This window comes from Ahaetulla prasina, chromosome 3, assembly GCF_028640845.1.
Source record: "Ahaetulla prasina isolate Xishuangbanna chromosome 3, ASM2864084v1, whole genome shotgun sequence".
NCBI classification, from domain to species: domain Eukaryota; kingdom Metazoa; phylum Chordata; class Lepidosauria; order Squamata; family Colubridae; genus Ahaetulla; species Ahaetulla prasina.
In genome coordinates, this window is record NC_080541.1 from 28,529,329 (window position 1) to 28,550,375 (window position 21,047).

At 39.0% G+C, this 21,047-nt stretch overlaps 2 protein-coding genes across 2 annotated transcripts in view; one reads left to right on the forward strand and one right to left on the reverse strand.

The window, feature by feature from the left end:
• The first annotated feature begins 8,483 nt into the window (after window positions 1–8,483).
• ABRA (actin binding Rho activating protein) lies at window positions 8,484–16,280 on the forward strand. Its single transcript, XM_058174309.1, has 2 exons — window positions 8,484–9,326; window positions 15,790–16,280. Exons 1-2 carry the CDS (start codon window positions 8,620–8,622, stop codon window positions 16,250–16,252), a joined length of 1,170 nt encoding a protein of 389 aa, XP_058030292.1. The 5' UTR covers window positions 8,484–8,619; the 3' UTR covers window positions 16,253–16,280.
• Window positions 16,281–19,261: 2,981 nt separating this feature from the next.
• OXR1 (oxidation resistance 1) overlaps window positions 19,262–21,047 on the reverse strand; it is a 226,982-nt gene continuing 225,196 nt past the window's right edge. The window contains exon 17 of the mRNA XM_058174310.1: window positions 19,262–20,603. Within this exon, the coding sequence (XP_058030293.1) occupies window positions 20,468–20,603 (136 nt within the window). The 3' untranslated portion in view covers window positions 19,262–20,467. The remainder of the gene's footprint in view (window positions 20,604–21,047) is intronic.

Below are 21,047 nucleotides of genomic sequence, written 5' to 3' on the forward strand. Positions count from 1 at the left end.
ATTCAGTGAATTAACTATAAACACCCCCGTTGAAGGCATCTAGGCTTCTTGCTTCTTCTGTCTCCATCATCTGGCTTTCTAGTAGTCCTCAGGAATCATGGAGAAAAAGAATGCCAAAATACCTTCTAGTAAATCAGTGCAGTTTAACAACCCAAATGTGATATCATCATTCAAAGTCAGATGTTCATCTGGCAGCATTCTGTGCATAGAAACAGAGCAGAGGCAAAGCAAATGCTTCAGGGAGACCAGGATGATTAAATTATTAGTGCTGGTCAAAGCCATTGCTTAGAAAAGAAATCAATTGAAAGGTGCTATGGGGAACATGATGAGACCTCATTTATTATTGAATGCTAAAAGTGGATAAAAGTGCATTTTCATAGATTATATCTGTGGAAACAAACTAGAAACAAGGATCTGTATTATTTATCCACTACATTGCTGAATGCTGGGTTTATTCTAGTCAATGTTCAGACCGAGTTCAGGAAAACAAAAGAGTGACATATATTTAAATTCCAGTTATTGAAATGGTTGACAGCCATTGGAAAATTGACCTATTCTCTCTTCTTCTTCCAAAAAAAGTGGGGAACATAAAAGGTAAAAAGTACCTAAAATGAATTTAAATCAGTATTTCTCAACCTTAGCAACTTGAATACTAATGGAATTCAACTTGCAGAATTCCCCAACTTTTGCAAAATGGTCAAGTTAAGATTCTATATTGGAACAGGTGCTTTCCAATTTTTCGTTTTAACAGAATAACAGAGTTGGAAGGGGCCTTGGAGGTCTTCTAGTCTAATACCAAAGTTTTTTAAAAAAAAAAAAAGCTTTAACCAAAAACTGTCTACTATTGACCTCACCCCATTCCTAAGAGGTCTGTAAGGGGCGTGCATAAGAGCACAAACGTGTCTACCGTTCCTGTACTATTGTTTCCTTTCATTATATCCAATTAATATAGTTATTACATACTTATGCTTATATATATGCTTATATATTATATAGTTATTTTCATGCTTATGTTTATATATACTGTTGTGACAAAATAAATAAACAAACAAACAAACAAACAAACAAACAAACATCCATCCACCCCGTTTAAGTAGGAAACCCTTTACCATTTCAGACAAACCCTATACCAATCTTTCATAAAATAAACCTGGCTATTTTAAATTAAGAGTGAGACATTCCGGATTCTTGATGACTCCAAAATATTCTGAGTGGTTTCATTAAATAAAGAATGGGAAACTATTCACAAGGATATTCATATGGAAAGCAAGACTTGAGGAATAAAATAGTGGGATGCACCCATGGTGTGCGTGTCTGTGTGTTTGTGTGTCTGTGTTTAGCCCTAGTTGACATCATACCAACAGGATTTCTCTACATGTAACTTATATTAGAAGAGCTAGTTGCGGCCTGGGAACGGGCCGCGGCTGGAGCTTTGGACCATGTCGTGCCTTTGCGGCCTCTGACCCGGCGTCGGTCTCAACCAGCTCCTTGGTTCTCCGAGGAGCTGAGGGAGATGAAGCGCCGGAGAAGACGCCTAGAGAGTGCCTGGAGATCCAGCCGCTCTGAGGCTGACCGGACACTAGTTAAGACCTACCTAGTGGCAATGAGGGTTGCGAAGCGTTCCTACGTTTCCTCCCTCATTGCGTCGGCAGATAACCGCCCGGCCGCCCTGTTTCGGGTGACCCGCTCGCTCCTTCAACAGGAGGGGCGGGAGGACCCCTACAAGGGCGTGCCGAGGAGTTTAACGGTTATCTATACGACAAAATCGTTCAGCTTCGGGACGGATTGGATCAAAATTGGGTAGATCCAGGCGAGGGTTCTGAGGCCCGTCTTGTTGAGGTGGTTTGGGATGACTTTGATCCTGTGACTCCTGAGGACATGGACAGGTTGCTGGGTAGGCTGAACGCCACCACATGTTTACTGGATCCGTGCCCCTCCTGGTTAGTACTGGCTACTCAGGAGGTGACACGAGGCTGGCTCAGGGATTACAAATGCTTCTTTGCGGAGGGGTCTTTCCTGCGGCCTTGAAAGAGGCGGTGGTGAGACCCCTCCTCAAGCCTTCCTGGACCCAGCTGTTTTAGGGAACTACTGGCCAGTCTCAATCTTCGCTTACGGCGAAGGTTGTAGAGAGTGTGGTGGCATGTCAGCTACCCCAGTACCTGGGTGAAGCTGTCTATCTAGACCCGTTCAGTCCGGCTTCCGGCCCGGATACAGTACGGAGACAGCTTTGGTCGCACTGGTGGATGATCTCTGGAGGGCCAGGGATAGGGTTACTCCTCTCCCCTGGTCCTATTAGACCTCTCAGCGGCTTTTGATACCATCGACCATGGTATCCTGCTGCGCCGGTTGGAGGGGTTGGGAGTGGGAGGCACCGTTTATCGGTGGTTCTCCTCCTACCTCTCTGATCGGACGCAGACGGTGTTGACAGGGGGGCAGAGATCGACTCCAAGGTGCCTCATGTGTGGGGTGCCGCAGGGGTCGATTCTCTCACCCCTCCTGTTCAACATCTATATGAAACCGCTGGGTGAGATCATCAGTGGCTTTGGGGTGAGATACCAACTGTCGCTGATGACACCCAGCTGTACTTTTCCACCCGGGCCACCCCAGTGAAGCTGTCGAAGTGCTGTCCCGGTGTCTGGAAGCCGTCGGGTCTGGATGGGGAGGAACAGGCTCAAACTTAATCCCTCCAAGGGGGAGGGGGTGTGCATGCGCGCCCCTCGGTACAGTCAGCTGCAGATGCGGCTGTCTGTCAGGGGTGAATCATTGGCCCCGATGGAGAAGGTACGCAACTTGGGCGTGCTCCTGGATGGTCGGTTGTCTTTTGAAGACCATTTGGCGACCGTCTCCAGGAGAGCATTTTATCAGGTTCACCTGATCCGCCAGTTGTGTCCCTTCCTGGACCGGGATGCCTTATGCACAGTCACTCATGCTCTCGTTACCTCTCGCCTGGACTACTGCAATGCTCTCTACATGGGGCTCCCCTTGAAGAGCACCCGGAGACTTCAGCTAGTTCAGAACGCGGCTGCGCGGGTTATTGAGGGAGCGGCTCGGAGCTCCCACATAACACCTATCCTATGCAGACTGCACTGGCTACCTGTTGTTTTCCGGGTGCGCTTCAAGGTATTGGTTACCACCTTTAAAGCGCTCCATGGCTTAGGACCAGGCTATCTACGGGACCGCCTACTGCCGGCTTCTATCTCCCATCGTCCGGTACGCTCCCACAGAGAGGGACTCCTCAGGGTGCCGTCAGCCAAACAGTGTCGACTGGCGGCCCCCAGGGGGAGGGCCTTCTCTGTGGGAGCTCCGACCTGTGGAACGAACTTCCCTCGGACTTGACAATTACCTGACCTTAGGACCTTTCGCGAACTTAAAACTTATTTATTTCGTATGGCTGGACTAGCCTGATTTTATTTTTATTGGATGGGTTTTAAAATTTTGTTATTTTACAGGAGTACGTTTTTAACATTTTGGGCATTTAAATTAGTTTTTAAGGGATGTTTTTAATTATTGTGTGTATTTATATTTTATCTGCCTGTTCACCGCCCTGAGTCCTTCGGGAGAAGGGCGGTATACAAATTAAAATATTATTATTATTATTATTATTATTATTATTATTATTATTATTATTATTATTATTATTATTATTATTATTATTATTATTATTATTATTATTATATACCTATGTATATCGGCCCATTAACTGGCACATATACTGAAGAATATAAAAAGAGCTATTTTATCTGTCCTGAGTTTTTGTCTGCCTTGAATCTTGGCCTCGTTGGCACAATCTCCAGTTCTAATTTTAGAACAGTAAGAGAAAAACAACTAATCACAGTGACTTCTACTAAGAATAAATATTATTTCCATGTTGGAGAAACTATTCCTCTTAAAACTGATTGCTGAAAAATGGAAAAATGATGCAGTTTGACAGCTTCCCATGGGCAGTGACATCTGGTTGGCAACTGTGTATGTCAGGTGCAGAGCCCTTTTCATACAAAAACTTCACACAATAAACTCAGTTCAAGTGAACTACATGTGGTCAATATTTCTTTCAAATAAAAAAAGATAACTGCTGCAATGTCAGGATTTAGAACCTTACATAATCTGTTTTCAACCTCCCCAATGCCCCCCACCCCCATTAAGAGAATAAGCCTAGAAAAAAATTTTTTTGAAACATCATAGAAACATTTTCATAAAAGGTATCTGTTTCAGATCAACTGCTGTTGGTCTAATAATGTCTAATTCCTTATCTTTTAATTTCTCCCTGAAAAAAAATGACAGTTTTTCAGAGAAGTGATATTCCTGATTCCAATCAGAATAGAACTGGAAGGGACCTTGGAGGTTTTCTAGTCCAACCCCTCGGTTGAGTAGGAGACCATTCCAGACAAGTGGCTGTCCAATCTTTTCTTAAAAGCCTCCATGATGAAGTACCCACAACTGCTGAAGGCAAGCCGTTCCACTGGTTAATTGGTCGCACTGTTAGGAAACTTCTTAGTTTAGGTTGCTTCTCTCCTTGATTAGTTTCCACCCATTGCTTCTTGTCTTGTCGAGAATCAAAAGAATTGAAAGTACCCCTGATCACGTTTCTGACCCAGAGGAAAATTTAGATCAGTTCTGGTATTGCAATAGGAAATCAATTATTTGGGAGGAAAAAAGATAGGCGGATGATCATTTCTATACCTTGGAATGGTAGGGAGCATTATCAAGACGTGAAGGCAGCAGTGGTGAAATCCAATTTTTTTTACTACCAGTTCTGTCGGTGTGGCTTGGTGGGCGTGGCAGGGGAAAGATACTGCAAAATCCCCATTCCCACCCACTCTGGGGCCAGCCAGAGGTGGTATTTGTCAGTTCTCTGAACTGCTCAAATTTTCTGCTATCAGTTCTCCAAACTGCTCAAAATTTCCCCTACTGGTTCTCCAGAACCTGTCAGAACCTGCTGGATTTCACCCCTGACATGCAGTCATGTAATATAATGACTGTCCAGACTCTTTGAAAGCCTGCAGTGATGGAGTACCTACAGCTTCTGAAAGCAAGACAAGAATGGCATGAAAAACATTTCACATTCTTCAATGAGGCCAATTCTCCACTGATTGTCCCTACAAGGAACTACAATCGTTCTCTACATGAAACTATTACAACCACTTGTTTAGTGATTTTTTAAATTTACAATGGCACTGAAAAAAGTGTCTTATGACAGTTTTCACACGTACAATCATTGCAGCATCTTCGTGGTCATCTGATCAAAATTTGGGTGCTTGACAACTGTCATGTATTTATGAGTGTTGCAATGTCCCTGGATCATGTGACCACCATTTGTAACCTTCCCAGCTGGCTTCCAACAAGTGAAGTCAATGGGGGAAGTCAGATTCATTTAACAACCACCTGATTCACTTAACAACTGCAGTGATTCATTAACAACTGTGCCAAAAGGGGTCATAAAATGGGACACAACTCACTTAACAACTGTTTCACTGAGCAATGGAAACTTTTCATGTTCCATTATGATCCTAAATTTATCTGTTTCTTCCATTATCCACCAATTTTGTTTCGGCTAACAATTGTATGTGTGCCTGCTATTAAATTTTAACCAGCCTGGCTTCTTCTGGTGAATACATGGTAGTTTATTACTATAGTTCCTGGGGATTGATAGACTGATTGATTGACTGATTTTGACTATTTAAAGTATGGGTTAAGTTTACTGCTTAGCCCTTTTTTCCCTTCTTAGGATCAGTCTATAACCATGATGGTGAACCTGTGGCACACGTGCCACAGGTGGCATGCAGAGCCATATCTGTGGGCACGCAAGCATTGCTCTAGCTCAGCTACTGTGCGCATGTGCGTGCTGGCCAGCAGATTTTTGGGCCTTCCGGGCCCACCGGAAGTTGGAAAACGGGCTGTTTCCAGCCTCCAGAGGGCCTCCGGGGGTGGGGGAGGTGGAGAAGGCTGTTTTTGCCCTCCCCAGGCTCCTAGAAAGCCTCTGGAGCTTGGGGAGAGCAAAAAATGGACTTACTGAGCCCACCGTGCCATCACGTGCCAAAAACGGTGGGAGCATGGGGGGGGGGGGTGTCGCACGCACAGGCGTAGGAGGGTAGGGCACATTGAATTATGGGTTCCCCCCACTTTTGGCACGCGATGGCAAAAAGGTTAGTCATCACTGGTCTATTAATGAAGGACTTCAATACTGGTTATTCTTGTCTGAGGTAAAATTGGCATCTGATATGATTACAGGGAAATTCTAGCACAGCTAGTGATTCATATGATCCATTTTAGCACTCTGTTTATATAACTTACCAATGATTGCCTTTCTCTTACAATATCTCAAGCATGTAGGATGGAAAAAGTGAGAGTTGATCTTTCCTCTCTTACCGGACAAATATTAATCACAGGGCAAGCAACTTTTTTATTGGCAATGACGAGATAATAGCAAATGACTTGAGCAAGTTGAAATGTGGGAATGCTACTGCCATTTTGTAATCACAGAGCCTCTATTACTAATCTCAGTATTAGTTAATGCCTTATAGTTCTCTTGTTTGTTGCAGATGCCAAATAGGTGCCATATAACAAATAGCTGGCTTACCATCAAACTAGATTGGTCTTTTGAATTCCACATGAACATTCGCACAGCAACATGGAATGGTTTCAAGGTTTGGGTTGAAAAAATCTACCTAGCAACCAATTAATATAGGGGAATTTAGCAGCACAACGTAAGATTATTTTGGGGGTTTTGCATGGGAAGTCCTACCCAGCTATCAATAAAGACAGAGGAAAAACAATTGTTTTTCCCCAAATTGTTGCCAGATTCTTTGTTAATCCTCCATGTGGCTGCTAAGAAAAGGGAAAAATAGAAATTAAGATTCCCTGCACTTGTAATACAACTTGAAATTAATGAAGGAGCAAATTAGTTTTGATGAGTCTTTATGATTCTAGAATCTGTCTTGCAGAATCCCTTTTTGATACTTTTATTGAGCTCCTGGAAGCCACTCCTGGGCGGAATAGGACAATTTGCTGTGGTCAATTCGCCACATCTATCTCGCTCTGGCCACGTAACCATGGGGCCAACTTACCACAGGAAAACTCTCAGTGGATAATTCCATGTGGGATAACGTGCCACTGTTTCTTCAACATTATTTCCGTTGACAAAAATGGAAATAATGTAGTGGCAGATAACATTTATTGTTGTGGTCCACCAGCAGCCCGCAGACCTGGCAATGGACAGTCAGACAGTGAGGAGGCTGGGGAGGACAATGGGCCAGTCCTAGAGTCAGGGGAAGGCCTGGACAAGGGCTCTGCATTGGAAGCAGAGATGGGGCCAGGGCAATCTGGGAGGGATGTGCGGACTCTGGAGCTTCCAGAGGTGACAGCAGAGAGGCAGAGGAAAAGGAGGAGCCTTTTCCTAGTGCATGAATGCAAAGAGCTGCCAGAAGGCAAGAGCAGCTCAAGAAAAAAGGACAACTCAGGAGTAAGGCCAGAAGAAGATTGGCCACTCCCATAAGGCTTAAAAGACCAGCAATGAGCCGTTGGGTTCTTTGTAGAAAAGCAATATTGATTCCAGTGTTTCTTGTCAGCCTCTCTTGAACTTTGTGGGGTTTTTGCCAAGAAAAGCCTTTGGCAGGTTGCCAAAGACAACAAAGGTTGCTGATAAGGCAGGTTATGAAGAATTTTGTTTTGGACTAAGCTGAGAATAAATTAATTCTCAGCTGTTTTAATAAAATAAGTTTGTTAAGGACTGAATTGTGTTTAGTAATCATTACTTGGGCCTTGGTCACAACATTTATTGCATTGAGTTATCTTGTGTGGATTGTCCCATGGCGACCTGGCCACAGTGATTTGGCTATAGCATGATGGCCATGATGAGTTGGCTGTGGTGAGTTATCCTAGATTTCTGGGTGTTTCACCAATACAGGAAAAATAGTGAAAAGCACTTTGTTAATGCACTAATATGGTTTCTTTCCTTTAATGAAGCACAACCAATTGGAAGAGCTGCATCTGAGGCACCTTTTATGGTCTTAGTAATCTGGCATTGTTACAAAGCAAACAAAGTAGGTTAGTTAAAAATAAAATCCTCTAGGGGAGGAGGGGGGTTTTGGAGGGAGGGGGGAAGGAGGGGGAGGGGGGAGGGGAGGGGAAAATTTAATTGTTGTAAAACTTTTTCAAAAAAATAAAAATAAAAAAATAAAATCCTCTTGAATTGTGATTCCAAATGCTCTCATTTGCTTTTCTGGAGTCAGCAAAGAGAAACTGTCTCATTAGGCAAGGGCCATTTCTTTAGTAAGGCAAAGCATGAACATGTTCCACTGTCAAACTAAATGCATAAGATGCCTCTGTTAATTTCCATCACAGCTGCATCTGAGACATGAGAGAACTACGTCACTCATATTTACCATATCAAGTGTCCAACTGCTGTGGTGAAACACAAGCTGGGCCTTTTAAAAAAAGATCACTGGCAGAATAAGGTGACTCTTTCTATGTGAGAAATGTTTCACATACTTTCTAGCTTCATGCAGCCCACCCTTCTATCTATTTAAATCTCCACAATTCTTCCCTGCCTGTTATTTGCTCACAAGACCATCTGAACGGAGTTTTAACGCAAGCAAACGTTGGGAAACTATAGACAAAGCCATGCCACCAGAAGAACACCAGTGTACCACACCTGCCAAGAGGGCCATCAAAAAAATCCGAATGACTAGCTTGGTTATCAGCTTGGCGAAAGGTTGGCAGCAGTGGGCAACTGAACATAACACCAAGCAAGCTCAGGAACCTAGTGGATGGGTACCTAATGAAGACAAATCACCAAATGACCAAAGTGAGTGGAGACCTCCGAAACATTCGCCAACTTTCAAGACAGATCAGTCAAAAACTGAGATACAGTTTCCCTCAGTACAGCACGTGTCAAACAAAGATGAAGAACAAAGTCCGAGTGAGTCAACAGAAACTCTGGAGAAATTTAATATTAGAAGTAAAGAAGTTACCAAAAGTGTAATAAGGTCACTCTCTGAAAGAAGCAGTGACATTGGTCTTCTCAGCAACAAATATGAACAAGATGAATTTGCGGAGACAGGAAAGATAATTAATGACCCTACAAATATTGATCAGATCCTTAGTAATAAAATGTCTCCTACAAGAAGGAGAAAGTGCTCTAATCTGGTATCAGAGATGACAAAAGGATGGAAACTTTTAGAACAAGAAGAACTACAGGACTATCGCAGCAACAGCTTGGATACAGAAGACAGTGGCTATGGTGAAGACATAAATGATGGATTAGACAGGGATCATAATATCCAAGAAATACAGAGTGTGGTGAGGATAAAACATCCCATGGCCCCATAGTAAGTAATTACTGTATTCTCCAAAATTGCCTTGTTATAAGGAAATGCTTTTGTGTAAGACATATTAGTGCTCTCTGAAGTCAGCACAACCAGAGGTAGTCCTTCACTTACAACTACAATTTCCATTGCTGAGATAGTTGTTATGTGAATTTTGCTCCATTTTATGACTTTTCTTGCCACATTTGATATGTGAACCACTGCAGTTGTTAAGTTGTAAACAATTGTAAAGAGAACCTGGCTTCCCCATTGACTTTGCTTGTCAGAAAGTCGCCAAAGATGATCACTCAACTACAGGACACTCCAACCATCTTAAACAGGAGCCAGTTGTCATACATCCAGATTTTGATCACGGGAGCATAAGGATGTTGCAATGGTCAAAACTGTGAAAAACAATCATAAGTTACTTTTTTCAGTGCCATTGTAATTTTGAATGGTCACTAAATGAATGGTTGTAAGTTGAGGACTTCCTGTACCAGTATGTGATTTTGTGTATTCAGTGCCATATCAGTCATGTTTTGGAACACTAATGGAGGAAGTGATTGGAGGGGGCTCCAAATGATGAGTCGACATGTAAAAATAGGCCACGAAAGGGATGATGAGCTGTTTCTCCATAGCAGCAGCATTCAATTATCTCCAAGTAGCCATTTTCATCTGAAGCCAAAATGAAAATTTAGAAGCAGAAAGCAAAAATGGAAAGATACAGGAAGAGGTCGAAATTTAAATATGAAAAATGCCTTATATTTTCCAAAACATGCAACAATCTAAAAGTTGCTTGCATTAATATTTAATTAGATCCATTTTTGAAAGAAAAATTAAGGAAGTTATATTTGGAATAGGATAGTTTCTGCAGAGACCATTTAACCTTTTTTTTTTTAATGATGGCAGAGGAAAACGTTAGGCACTTTAGGCAGCATTCATTTTAGAGCTTCTGGCTGTTTTTATTTGCTAGCCCAATTTTCCCAATGTGTATTGGTTTTGGACACCAAGGCAGAAGGTTGAGGGCTGGGACAGCCATATGCTGTTAAGGAGCACTTGGGCCAAGCATTCCTTCAATTGCTTTGTCCAATCAACTGTTGTTCATGTACAGGTAGTCTTTGACTTATATCCATTTGTTTAGTGACAAAGCATCCAGTTATGTGATTGAAATTTGAGCAATTGGAAACCGGCATGTATGCAGCATCCCGGGGTCGTGTGGTTGCAATTTCTGTGCTGCACAGTGAACTTCCGACAAGCAAAGTCAATGGGAGAGGTTGGATTTGCTAAATGACTGCATGATTCACTTAACTGCAATGATTTGCTTAACTATGGTAAAAAAAAAAGATTGCAAAATTGGGCACAACTCATTTAAACTACTGCTGTGCCTAGCAACAGAAATTCTTATTCCAATTGTGGGCATAAGTTGAGTGCTGCCTGTATCAAAAAGGGACATTCAATTTCATCAACAGCTACTTATTTACTTACTCATTCAAGAATATTCCTGACTTTTTGTGTTTGTCTGCAAGGATAACCCAATTCATTTTCTTGCATAGCTTGCCAGCCTGGTGAATAATTGCATCCTATAGGGCCACTCCTATGTGTTCAAAATAGTGCAAAATTATCAGAGCAACCAATGGTTTTCACACATTAGTGTGTAAGACATTATGTCAATAACCACGGCCAATCTGCTCACTCATTCAATCTATCTAGCAAACTATCAGGCAATGGTCAAACAAAAAAGCTTGATGAATGTGAAGGTCTTCTATTTGTTAACAGGTGATGATCTGCATTCCAGTAAATAAGCAAGACAGAGACAATATCCTGCTGTGTTTGAGAGCGTGGTTTCATTGGTAGCCCTTTCAGTTGAAATTTTCCCCAAAGTCCAATGGCTTCATTGATAGTTCACAAATATTTCTAAACAGAGCATATATCAGTGCTAGCAAAAGTTCATTCAAGTTAACATGAAACTGGTCCAGGTTAGCATGAATTACTCACTAAAAATAAAATGCAACCATTGCAGTGATGTAAGTAATCATTAGCCAGATCATATGAACCTAACCTTTTAATGAGGTCAAACCTTACTGGGACTCTCCAGAAAACAAGTACGTACACACATACACATATATCTATATCTATATCTATATTGTTTGTCCAGAGTTAATGAATTTATCTTTTGGTCTTTTTATGATGTATTTGTCGTTTGTCTTTTCTTGAGCATAGTTCTTGTAAACCACCTTTGAAATATTTTCCTCTGGAGATCCAAGTAGAACAAAGGTGCCAAATTCATGGTGTCACATTGCTGTCACATGTTTCATGACATTTTTTTCACTTCGCGGAGCTGGGGTGGGCGTGGCCTGCGCATGATGCATCTGGCCCATGAGCCATCAGTTTGACACCCCTGAAGTAGAAGTATAATACAAGAAAAAAAATAGCCTACACTCTGAACTCTAAGTGGTTGAGTTTGAAGACATGTTTTGAGCTGTTTTCTGCATAGCTTTTTATGTTTGAAATAGTTGTAGAATTCAGATATATTATTTCAGTTATTAAACTTCCATAACAGCTACCTATTCATCTCTGTCTATCTATTGTAAGCATCTAACAAAGGTAGTAGTTCTGAAGAAAGATACATTAGCATATGAATTGTAATTTTTTAAAAGCTATACAAGTTTTGTTTATTGAATACCAGTAATTTTCTGACTCTCACTGGTCACCTTCTGTGGGTTGAACTATATTTAACCTGTAATTCTTGGAGTTACTTACAAGTGGTTGGAAATGGTTTTGAGTTGCTTGGAAAGAGACGAGGGCTATTCATTTCTTTCCTCCCCAGCTGTCTATGCATGCTGGTCACTCAACTGCATTTGCCCCCACCCGTCCAAAGCAAACAGATTGAAATATAATCCTTTCAGCTTTGAATGAAAATGCTAATAATAAAGAGCTTCTTTATTCTGTGATTGCTTGAGTATTGTTGTGGTTGTTTTTAATTTCTCTTGGTGGTGTTTTTGAGCTTATTGTATTGTTGAAGGTGGTGGTGATGTCAGAACTTGTATGGTCTTCCAGTACACATTTCCATTGATCAAAAGCCTCCCTGGTTGTCCAGGCAGAAAAAGACCACTGAAATTGAGCTTTCTCTTCTGTTCACCTATCTCTTTAAAATCACCTATGTCTGCAGGATGCATCTGCACTCATCCTGTCCATTTTCCATGCAACATCCATATCATACACATGGGAGGGGAGGCTTCAGTCACTGCCATCTTGACTTTTTGACATCTGTATTAGGTTGCTTGTTTTAATTTAATCAAGATTTAATTGAAGCATAGGAGCCAGGAAATGCAGACATCAGGCAGAGAATCAGTTGCAAATGGTAGGGCATTCTAAATATCCACTTACTATCCTACAATTAAATATCAGAAATATACCAGGATAATTTCACAGAAGTCCTTTCCTCTTTTTAAAAAAACCCAGAAACATATTCTCATTTAGGAATTTGAATGAGACTTGATGGGCAAAAGTTACTATGTATACACATACACACAAACAAACAAAAGACTAACTACATGTTACAGTATATCTGAATCCTTCTATTCGAATCAAATGCTTGTGGTTTCAGATAGGAAAGGCAAGATTATAACAGTAAAGAATTCTTCTGGGAAACAGAGCAGTGCTAATTTATCCCACTATAAAGGCAAGTAAAATGGAAAGGGATGATAGTGTTTCACTTGAATGGATTAAAGTACTAATTGAAATACTCTTTTTCTTTCTTTCCTTCTGCTTCTTTTCCCTTTCTCTTTCCTTCCTTCCTCTTCTTCTTTCTTCCTTTCCTTCCTTCCTTTTCCTTTTTTCTCCTCCCTCCCTCTTTCTTTCTTTCTTTCTTTCCCACTCATCTCACTGGTAGAATAACTGATAGCAGAAAGGGACGGACGATATGTCAGAGACACACATGCTCTATGGAGACCTGCAGTCAGGAAAGGAGAAGACTGGGGTCAGCCTGACCCCACCCAACCCTGTGTTCTTCATCTTCTGCCTCTGAATATGCCATATTGATGGAGAAACAAACTTGGCTATGTTCAGAGAGATCAATATTTCTGTACTTGTACTAGGGGCCAAGAAGTAATTTAAATGCTTTGGAGGCAGATTTCTCAAAGTATCCAGAACAAAAGACATTTGTTAGCATGCCAAGTTGTCTAAAAGGGCTAATAAATTAACTTGTGATTTTTAGTGAGTGGACAACCATCCTGGTTACTCATTCAAAATATATTTAAAGTGTATTAGTGTCCTTGAAGATATAAAGAAGTAGTATAGGAACGATTAGTGTCCTGAACTGGGCATATAAGTAAATTCCGGGTTAATGATATTCTTTTGGAATTTGTTTGACAAATAGCTTCCAAGTAGGGTGGTAGGGACGCCGTGGCTCAGTGGCTAAGATACTGAGCTTGTCGATCGAAAGGTTGGCAGGTCAGCAGTCTGAATCCCTAGTACTGTGTAACGGGGTGAGCTTCCGTTACTTGTCCCAGCTTCTGCCAACCTAGCAGTTCGAAAGCATGTAAAAGATGCAAGTAGAAAAATAGGGATCACCTTTGATGGGAAGGCAACAGTATTCCGTGCGCCTTTGGCATTTAGTCATGCCGGGCACATGACCATGGAGACGTCTTCAGCTTTGAAACAGAGATGAGCACTGCCCCCTAGAGTTGGGAACGTCTAGCACATATGTGTGAGGGGAACCTTTACCTTTTTAGAGTGGTAGGCCCCAACAAGACATGCATATGGATGACTATCTTGCTTAAAGCTAATGTTTTATCCCCAATATTTGATTCCACAAACCTTCATAGACAAGTGGAAGATAAGGAGGTGCGATAGCAATACATCCCAGTTTGCTGTTAAATTTGGGGATGCCAACACACAAGGTACAGCTCAGGCAGAGAATTCTGGATAAGATCAAATATAGAAGAACCCTAATTTAGTTAGGTAATCAGCTGAATAACTAAACTACACGTGATTAGCCTCTTGTACCTAAATACCATAGAACCTTCATACTACCCAACAATCCTAGTAAATACATTCTGCAAAAGTAATAGATCAAGAATACCGTAGTGATTTCTAAGTAGTCCATAAACACAACTACTGTTCACTTCCAATGGGAATCAGAGGATGAGAAGCAAGAGAAGAGAAATCTTGGCTCTCTGGGAAGTGAGTTTCTTAAGATTCAACAGATTGTGTTGAATAAGAATTCAAATTTAATGCCCCCCAAAATCTAAGACTAAACAAAAAAAAATAATAGAAGAATAGGCAGACATATGCAAGACTTTTTTTCCAGTACTGCTTTTGCTTACCAGTAAAGCTTCATTTTTAGTCCCATAATTTTTCGGTTTTTGGCTTCTGCTCCTGTAAGCAGTGAACTCATTAAAATTAATATAAATTTTAAAACACACACATCTTTTTTTAGGTACATGCTGAAGTCCATAAAAAAAACACCCTAATAGTTTGCTTTCATAAATAGCAGTGTAAGCTCTAAGCCAATTTGTTCCCAATTATTTTAAAGCATTCATGACTCTTAATATCTCTTGTAGTTTGCTGCCAGAAATTTTAATTTGTCACCTTCGTTGAAAAATCTTCTAACAGGATAGTCAGAGAAGTGAAGAAAGGACTATATGTACACCCAAGCATTTCTAGGGACTTTGAAGCAGCTGTGCTGGGCTTTCCAAGAGGTGTTTTAATGTTTAAAAGAGCTCTTTATCCTTCTAGATGCCATAGTTTAAAAAGAATATAGTGGAATTAGAGAAGATCCAGAGGAAGACAATTAAGATGATCAAAGTCTGGAAGAATTTCCATATGAGAAATGTAACATTTGGGCATTTTAATAAAAAAAAATTGCACGATCAAGGTGTATAAAATTATGCATGGAGTGAATAAGGTGGACAAAAGAAACTGAGGTCACCCAATGGAACTGAATCATGGAAGAATCAGGAAAAATAAAAGGCTTTTTATCTAAAATTTATCTAAATTTTATCTAAAATTAAAAGGGGTAATTTAGCTTTGGAATTCACTACCATGAAATGTAGCCTGTCTTCAAAAAAGAAATAGACCAGTTTATGGATATTATGGGAATCAATTTTTACCTGGTGGCTGCTGGGAAACTAGTGCTTGTGCATTTGCTTGGCCACTGTGAGAACAGTCTGCTGGTCTACATCTGTCCTTATTTCCTTCAGTTCTTTTAGCAAATCATGCCATGCAGATGTAATTAATGAGAGTGGTGTTATTTTTCCCTTATATAAATTAAAATGAATGGGTCTAATCCAAAATAGCAACTTTTATTTTCAGGCAAGAGGCAGCAAACAATCAAAGGAAATAAAGTGATTTAGAATTAGTGATAACATGCCACCTAGTGGTTTGTGGTCTAAATCAGATTAATGAACTCCACCAAAATATTTCACTAAAGCCTCATCCTATTCAGCAGCTGTTTCTCTCCCCCCACTTTTTTCTTTTTCTGCAGCAAGAATAAAAATCTCAAGCTGCCTAAGAATTACAGTCCTGTCTACAATCTAAAGGGGCGATGGGAAGAATGGGCTGATGAACATGTTACTGTACAGAAACTCAACCCTTTCAGCGAGGAGTTTGACTATGAGCTCGCTATGGCCACCCGTCTGCGTAAAGGAGATGAGGGTTATGGTCGTCCTAAAGAAGGCACAAAGACAGCCGAACGGGCCAAGAGAGCAGAGGGCCACATCCACCGGGAGATGAGAGACCTGTGTTTCATCATCAGAACAATGGCTCAGCCACGACGCAATGGCAAGATCCAAGTCACTTTTGGTGATCTCTTTGACAGATACGTTCACATTTCAGATAAAGTGGTTGGAATACTCCTGAGGGCCAGAAAACATGGAATGCTAGACTTTGAGGGAGAAATGTTGTGGCAAGGTCGGGATGATGCCGTTCTAATAACTTTGTTAGAATAAAGTCTTTTTCCTCACAGGATAAACCAAAGGGCATCCTTTTATTCAGAATGTTTATCAAAAGGTTTATCAGAAAGATCGACAGACGTCAAAGCTTTCATCGGTACTCAGAACTTCTTATCTATTAATATTTAACAATAGTCTCTCCCTATTATTCCATCTGTTATTGTTTATTAAGTACATAGATTGTTTTGACAGTACCGGTAGTATCTGATTTAATTATGTTTGGTAAGATTTCTATAGAAAAAATGAAGATGATGTTGAAGATGGTTCACTTCAGCTGCCTTATAGATCAGATGTTTATTAAACACTTGGGGATTTTTCAGAGAGCTGGTTAGCACTGGGAGCATGAGGCAACCCAGGCTGTTGATGTCGTTGCTTCTCTTTTAAGCAATCCCAGTCCATTTTACAGAGGCCATCCAGCAGGTAAAATGACAGATAAAAAATTTGAAGCACCCATGGAGAAAGATAAAAAATGAACCACCCCCCCCAAATAGACAAGCCCAAGTTTTCGTCCTACTTTTTGTCCCAGGAAAAATGAGGAAATTTTCATACTTTTCCTATTTTGTACTGTTGGATTGCTAAGTCAGTGACCTTGTTTAGGGTAGTGAATTCCTTTTGGGGAAATTTGTGAAGTTAATAAACACCACAGTTCCTGGGACCATTTTAGACAGCCCCTGTTGCTTAGATACTGCCAGCCTTACATTAAGGCTACATTAAGTGATTTTAATTAATGTTAGATCCCAACATTTCAAAAATTTATTTTGACAATATGAGCTCATTAAATCTGCTTTAAAATGTGGTGAGGTACATGGACATGTGATGTTATAACAATAATATTTTATCATAAATCTGATTGCCATTACTTAAAACTTGTGTAAAGTAGCTTTCAGATAAGGGGATCCCAATTGTTTGAGTTAGTGAGCACACTGGATAATTTCCAAACTGCTTGTGGATGTTCAGAGATTGCCTATTCTCAAAATGGCTGCCAGGGGAATATACCCACATATAAATAATTTATTTACCACATTTCTCACCATCTCCAGCACCTGCTCAAATAGAATATAATTTATATCCCCTCTTGAACAATACTTTTTTTTTTTTCTGAGCAGGCTACTGAGTTACAATTGCTTGTCATTTTTATCTACTAAGATAGCTTAAAGATCATGATGCTGGATGAAAACCATTTTGCATTACATTATGCCTTCTCATTTTCAAAAATCAATTTAAAAATGTAAAAAGTTACTAGTTGAAGGAAACAGAACCGTGGAAATATTAAGTCAGGTATCCTTGAGATCCAACTGGGGGTCCCAGTATTAGATGAACCATATTGTTTTCTTAATGCTATTAGCTGTTGAAAAGAATTGCATTTTCATATAGTATGTTGTCTTTCAAAGTGAAAGATCCTGCATCTTCTTACAGAAGAAAAATATATAATTTTGTGTCAAGATGATGGTAAATTTATTGTAAAAGTTGCTACTCAAATATTAGTATATGTGCATGTATGTATAGCTTTTGAATGTTTTTTCGGTCAAGTATCAAAAATATGATTCTTGTGCAAGAAATCATGTGCAAAAATCTTAAGTAGTATGAAAATTAATAGTATTATAAAGGAAGTTTGTTATAAGCAAATAACATTTTACATTTAATCAATAAACTTTCCTGCATCCATAAACTGACAATAAAAGCTTGATTTACCTTACCAATTAGATAAAATAATTAAGTTTGAAAAAAATGTAATTTAAAAAAAAAGTTGCTTTCCCAGGACAAGAGTATTATTTTAAGTTTTTATGTCTGCTAATTATTTTTCAAGATTTGGATTATGAAAGTTTACTGAGCAGTTTATACCATTGATTGGTCTAAATTAAGCTGTAGATATTAAATGTTTCTGTCAAATATAGGAGTGTGATCCATTTCAAAATCTTATTTATATTAACAAGAAGGGAATGAATGAAAAAAAATTAAATAAATTTAATGACTTTTTTGAGGAAAAGATTTTTTTTTTAATGCCAAGGCAATAAACTATTATTTTTTCTGTTAGTAGCATTTTAAATGTTTTCTGAAGCTTAAGGATTCTAATTCTATTTTATAACTGCAATAGCTCACTTTGATTTTTCTTACTGGAAGGAAGGCGATAAAGTTGGGACAAAAATTATGGGCTGCCTTCCCTGGCAAATGGCAGTCTGTATTGTATATTGAAATTTCTATACAGCTGTAATGAACATTTTAGAAGCAATTCCCACACCACATGTCAAAGTGTATTACCAATTAATAAACGGTTCTGTAACAATCTTTAAAAACATCCAATTCATTACCAGAATTTTTTAGCAGGAACATAGTTCAACATTACTAGTATTTTGGCTATGATTTGATGCTTTCAACCTGTTAATTACAAAAAGGTTGTATGTCTAAATAAAGCCCAACTCAAGTTTAATTACATGAATTTAGATTTATTTGCTTTATATCACTATTATCTTATAGTATTTTAAATCCATAACAGGATTGTTTAGTTAGTGAACCCACAAAGACAATAACACTGCTGTGGAAGACCAAAGGGGGGGAGCTATTTTAATTTATTTACACTTCCTTTTGTTGTCTGTAAACATTGAATCTACATATATTCTACTAATAGGAGTAAAGAGCTATACATTGAGACAGAAAACAATGCTGTGTAATTTTTTTAGCAATATAAAGCATGAGCATATTATAGGATAAAATATTCTCTTTTCCATTACCACAGCAGTAAGCATTCCCCAGATAATTCTGAAACAATTTATATTAGTAACATTCTATACAACTATAGCTAATTATTTGAGCTAAGCCATTTGGCTTTTTATTCCATTGCTAGAATAATTTAAAGTGCTAGAAGCAACCCGTCAATCAATATTCCCCCCCTCTAAAATAACAAAAACTACTTTTAAACATTAATGTACAAGTTAATATGTACAATATTCATTTGAAATCGAATAGCTGAGATTTCAGCACAAAGTCATTCACTGTCAGTTAACAGCATTTTTAAATTATTTTTCTTTTGCATAAACATAGAATATAAGCTTTGAAACAACTGTTGTTATTGCCACAATGGCTTTTTAGTTTTTCTACAAAAGTGGACAAGAGCTACTGATTTACTATAATTTTTCTTTTTTTTCTTTTTTTTTCTTTTTTCTTTGAGGTCACAGAACAGTAAATTTTGCATATTAACACATCTACTGAGTTATGATGTCTATCTAGAGTACGTTATTCCATTGCATCAGAGCTGGTGCAAACTGCAGTTTTACAACACAGATCCACTCAAAAGAAGAGAAAAACACCACACCTATTTTGTTTTCTGTTTTGGACAGGAGCAATTCTTGGAGATGATGTGCTACAAGGCTACAACAGAAGAACTATAAAACAGAGTGGTGTGTTTTGTATGTGTGTGCATATGTAGATATACACACAGACACACACACACGCATATATTTGATGCATATTATATGCTGTTTGGAAAAAACGCATCTGTTTCATAGCTTTAGCAATAAGAAGGTATTATATGTACTATGAATTACTCACTGCATTATGCTTACTTTTCCAGTTGCTCATTGCTGTATTATATATCTTGATCACGTAGCTAAATCCTTGCCCAGCATTTGTCCCAAGCCTGCAGATCATTTAATGGCATGTGCAAAACGCTTCAATACAATCAATAGGGCAGCTATGTTTCAACAGTAAAATACAACAGATTCCAATTCATGACATATGACTAAAGATGTGGTGATATTTGATTGAAATAAACAGCCAAGACTGATCACTGTTGGTTAATTATGAACATCTCTTCTCCATATTACTTAGGCCAAGTGCATACAGTATAATTCAATTAGATTTTATGTTGCTTAAATGTTGCTTAAGTGAAATAGTTAAACAGAAGTAAAGGAAATTTCTGAATTGTGAGAATGAGAAATAAATGGATATGTGAATGACATGATGATAAAAATCTGGCTCTCATAAAGAAATAATCAATTACGATTTGAAAGCTTTGTAACTTTCAAAAATGAAAATAAAATCTGAACAGTCAGTTGCACTCCAATATGCTGATGTGAAAGACATGTTGATGGTCATGCAGAAAATGTAGAAAGGCATTGCAAAACAAGCTACATTATATTGCTTTAAGGGCTTTCTGAGCTGCATTGATCAGTATCAGGTTTGGGACAAACTTTTGTAGTATTTAACAGTTTATACTTATTCAAAGCCCCAAATTTCAATGTCTTGTATAATGAAGTCTTCTTTCTTAGAAAGTGTGCGATTCCCAAAGGTTTTACAAGAGTGACTTCTTCCGTGATAGAGATCTCCATCAAGCCATAAAGCAAATTCACCCCTGCAGTGTGAAGAGAATTAGTTTGCCAGATATTAAAAATAATTTTCTTCCCATTACTGTATTCAAATATAGGTCAAATTTTAAATCAATAACTTTCCTTTTAAAATTCTTTCTTTAATTTGAAAGCTTCAGACTGCATTTCAATTAATTGGTCAAAGTAGAAACAGTGATCACTTTTAAGAATTTTGTTAGAAGTTGAGATGATGACATTTTTATTACAGTATATTTCATATTAATGATAAAATGGCAACAAGGAGATAAACAAAACCCAAACTCTTTCCTGGCATCTAGGGTCATCTGGATTTGTTCAACCTGGATCCAGAAGTCTCATATTAGCATGGCATCAGCACTGTATTGAGTAGAGTGTAAAGTCGCATGCACAAACGCAAACTGGGTCTGCCATGGAAACGTTATAATAAATGAATAAAACCATGAACTTTATCT

What these genes read in the sequence shown, in the direction of transcription:
- ABRA (XM_058174309.1), top strand. Translation starts at nt 8,620, where the DNA reads ATGCCACCAGAAGAACACCAGTGTACCACACCTGCCAAGAGGGCCATC. An exon ending in AAACATCCCATGGCCCCATA is followed by an intron (nt 9,327 to 15,789) that starts GTAAGTAATTAC and finishes CTTTTTCTGCAG; the next exon opens with CAAGAATAAAAATCTCAAGC.